At 48.1% G+C, this 2851-nt stretch overlaps 1 protein-coding gene across 1 annotated transcript; it reads right to left on the bottom strand.

Moving 5' to 3' along the window:
- M6PR (mannose-6-phosphate receptor (cation dependent)) lies at positions 1–2527 on the bottom strand. The gene is made up of 6 exons (XM_010135161.1): positions 2355–2527; positions 1981–2153; positions 1781–1890; positions 1444–1574; positions 836–962; positions 1–248 (listed from the first exon to the last, which is right to left on the bottom strand). The coding sequence occupies exons 1-6, from the start codon at positions 2525–2527 to the stop codon at positions 126–128; spliced, it is 837 nt and encodes a 278-aa protein (XP_010133463.1). The 3' UTR covers positions 1–125.
- Positions 2528–2851: the final 324 nt, after the last annotated feature.

Below are 2851 nucleotides of genomic sequence, written 5' to 3'. Positions count from 1 at the left end.
CAGAGACAGCGAAAGCAAATAGCGTAAAGAAAATGAGAAGTGAGAGAAGCAGAACTGGCTGGGAGGCACCCGGCTAAACAAGCACTGGGGAGGTGGGGAGAAGAGAACTCAGTGTTGAAAGCCTATCACATTGGTAGCAAGTGGTCATCCCGTTCTTCTGACTCCTCACCCAGCTGGTCATCACCCACACCACGGTATGCAGCTGGTGCATTTCGAGGCTTCGATCGACAGACAAAGTCGCAGCCATCCTACAAGCACAGGATATTGCACAGGGATCAGACCTAATGCGACCGACTCAGCATCCAAAGCAAAGCAGCTTCAGTGATTTCTTTCTCTAAGGGATTATGCCTCTCTCTGTGCCATCAGGGACAGGTCCCCAAAACTTGTCTTGACAAGAGAAGCACACATACAAACATCACACTCAGTCTTGAAAGCTCTGGATATAATGATTAACGGTATGTAGCAGCATAAGGCTGACACGAGCGTGGAGGATAAATGGCACTGCCTGTGGTGACCAAGGAAGGGTTACAGGGAGTCAGACGTGAACTCTTCACAGTCCCCAACTTAACCTTCCTTCCTAGAAAGTGTTAACCACTAACAAGCATGTGCTCTAGCTTGTTAGGTAGCAGTTGCAGGATACTGGCAGGGAATCTGTCTCAGCAAGGATTCAAAACCAAGAGTACTCAAAAATAAAACAGGTATCCTCTTCTGCCTCGAGGTACACTACCCTGGTGGTAGGTCTACCCAAGAGACCCAGTCCACAAACAAGACGAGGCCATTTTCTCCTGTCCTAACATATGGGTAAGGCTGGGAATATACAGGGATTTTCACTCACCGCCACCAAATTGCCCAGATCTTGCCAGAAGGCAAAGTGAGGAAATTGCTCCATACCCTTTGCTCCCACTACAAGGCGCTGGTAGAGGAAGCCACCAATTACATAGACTGCAATCAATGAAGCAAACCTGGGGGGCAGAATTAAAAATCAAAGCTAAGGAAATCTATTGAGACAACCTCTTTTGAGCCAGCTACCTGCCTCGGATTGGTATTGAGGCAAATAGCTGAGCACTACTTGATGACAGAGCTATACACAGAGACCAGACCAGAAAAGGTCCCCAGAATATTGATCTGCTAAGTATGGATTTTCAGCAGCATTACATGAAGTAGTGCCTCTAAGGACAAACACGGAAAACAAGTCAAGACTCCTGGTCTGAGTTCCCAGCTCTGGAAAAAAGCTGTTGCACAATTTTAAGAAGTCATGTCTGTTCCATGTTTCAGCATGCCTTGAGCAAGAGCTTTTGTTCAAAAAGCTCAGAGGCACAGTAATGCCTAACGGTGGCTGTGGATAAGTATCTACAATTACCTAGTCCAGTATAGCATTTGCTATGTTTCTAAAGGGCACTGGAGATTATGGCCCAGGCACAAACAACTCTTATAGTGACTCACGTGATCAGTAGGATGGAGCCAATGCTGAGGCGGGAATCCTCAGCTGGACAAGCCACACTGCTGTCCATCTCAAAGAGGTAGAAACACTCCTGCTCTTTTTCCCGCTCTTCCGAAATAACGGTGAATGAACTCTGCAATTTGGGAAAAGTTAAGCCATGTGAAAACATGCCCAGGCATGCTGAACTTCACCAGAAGATAGTTTTATCACTGGTGGTGCAGCTAGGCAACAGACACTGGAAGACAGAAGAAAACCTTGCTGCCTCCTCAGAGCCCTTCTGCTTATGAACAACCATTTGTCTAGCAGCCTCCTGCTCCTCTCCCACTTCACGTCACTCACCGCTGTAACTCCCTGCTTGCAAGAAATCATTATCACAGCTCTCCTCTTCTCACCACTGCAGTGACTGCCATATGAATCACCTCCTTTATAAATCAGCATGATCCAGTCACCTGCCAAGAGAGAAACAATTAGGCTGCAAATCCAGATCAGGAGGCGAAAGGCAGATACTGCGTAAAAAAAACCACCGAGTGGAATCTTACTTCCATTGAAGACCTGGGTTTCATTGATTCTTCCTATCACTGTGGTCTTTCCGTTCTGTCTATCTGTTTGTACGAGGCCACCATAGTCGTGCAAGGTGCTGTTTACCTCTCTGCACACCCTGAAATGGTAGACGTAGTTTTCTGTTTTGCCTTTCTCCACGGTCACTTTAAACCTGCAGCAGGGAGAGGACAGAACAGACAGCCCATAGGATTACAAAGAACAAGGCTCAGAGCAGCAAACACTCGAGACCTGGAAGACAGGTCCATACTATAATGGCAGAGCCACTCTGCAGTCTGGTCCCAAATCTTCCCCTCCCCCTGGCCGGAGCGTAGGCACTGCACAGCCCCGAGGCCTGCAGGGTGTTGTACTGTACCTTATCTGGCTCAGGGGCTCTAGTTTCTTCAGCAGGGCTCTTTCCATTTTGGACTCGCTGCTTTCGTCCCCAATGACATCGCAGCTTCTCTCTTTCGACTGCTCAGCCCCCACGCTGACAGCAAGGGCCATGAAGGCTACCAGCACAGCAGAGGTATGGCAAGGTGATGACATCCTGGTCTCACAGAGAACACAGAAGATTAACTGCTTCAGCCCGCTGCAAACTAACTTCAAGGTCACGGAGTCAATGACTGGTCACTTCCTCATTTGTGACTGCAGAAAAGAGAAGTAAAAATCTAAGAACACCTCACAGTTCCCAAGAGACACAGAGACACTCAACCTGACCCTCTTGCATAGACAAAGACAATTAACTGGGCTGACTTGGGATTCTTTCCCAAATTTTGCCTCAGGACCACAAAAAGTTTTGCTGCTGAGCACGTAAGTCAGCAACGATGCAGCCAGAGCAGAGCCCAGCAGGCCGAACGCTGGAGTAAGTTT

Source organism: Buceros rhinoceros, unplaced genomic scaffold (genome assembly GCF_000710305.1).
Source record: "Buceros rhinoceros silvestris isolate BGI_N320 unplaced genomic scaffold, ASM71030v1 scaffold23134, whole genome shotgun sequence".
NCBI lineage: Eukaryota > Metazoa > Chordata > Aves > Bucerotiformes > Bucerotidae > Buceros > Buceros rhinoceros.
Note: the sequence above shows the minus strand (reverse complement) of the source record. Positions and strands in the feature narration are given on the sequence as shown.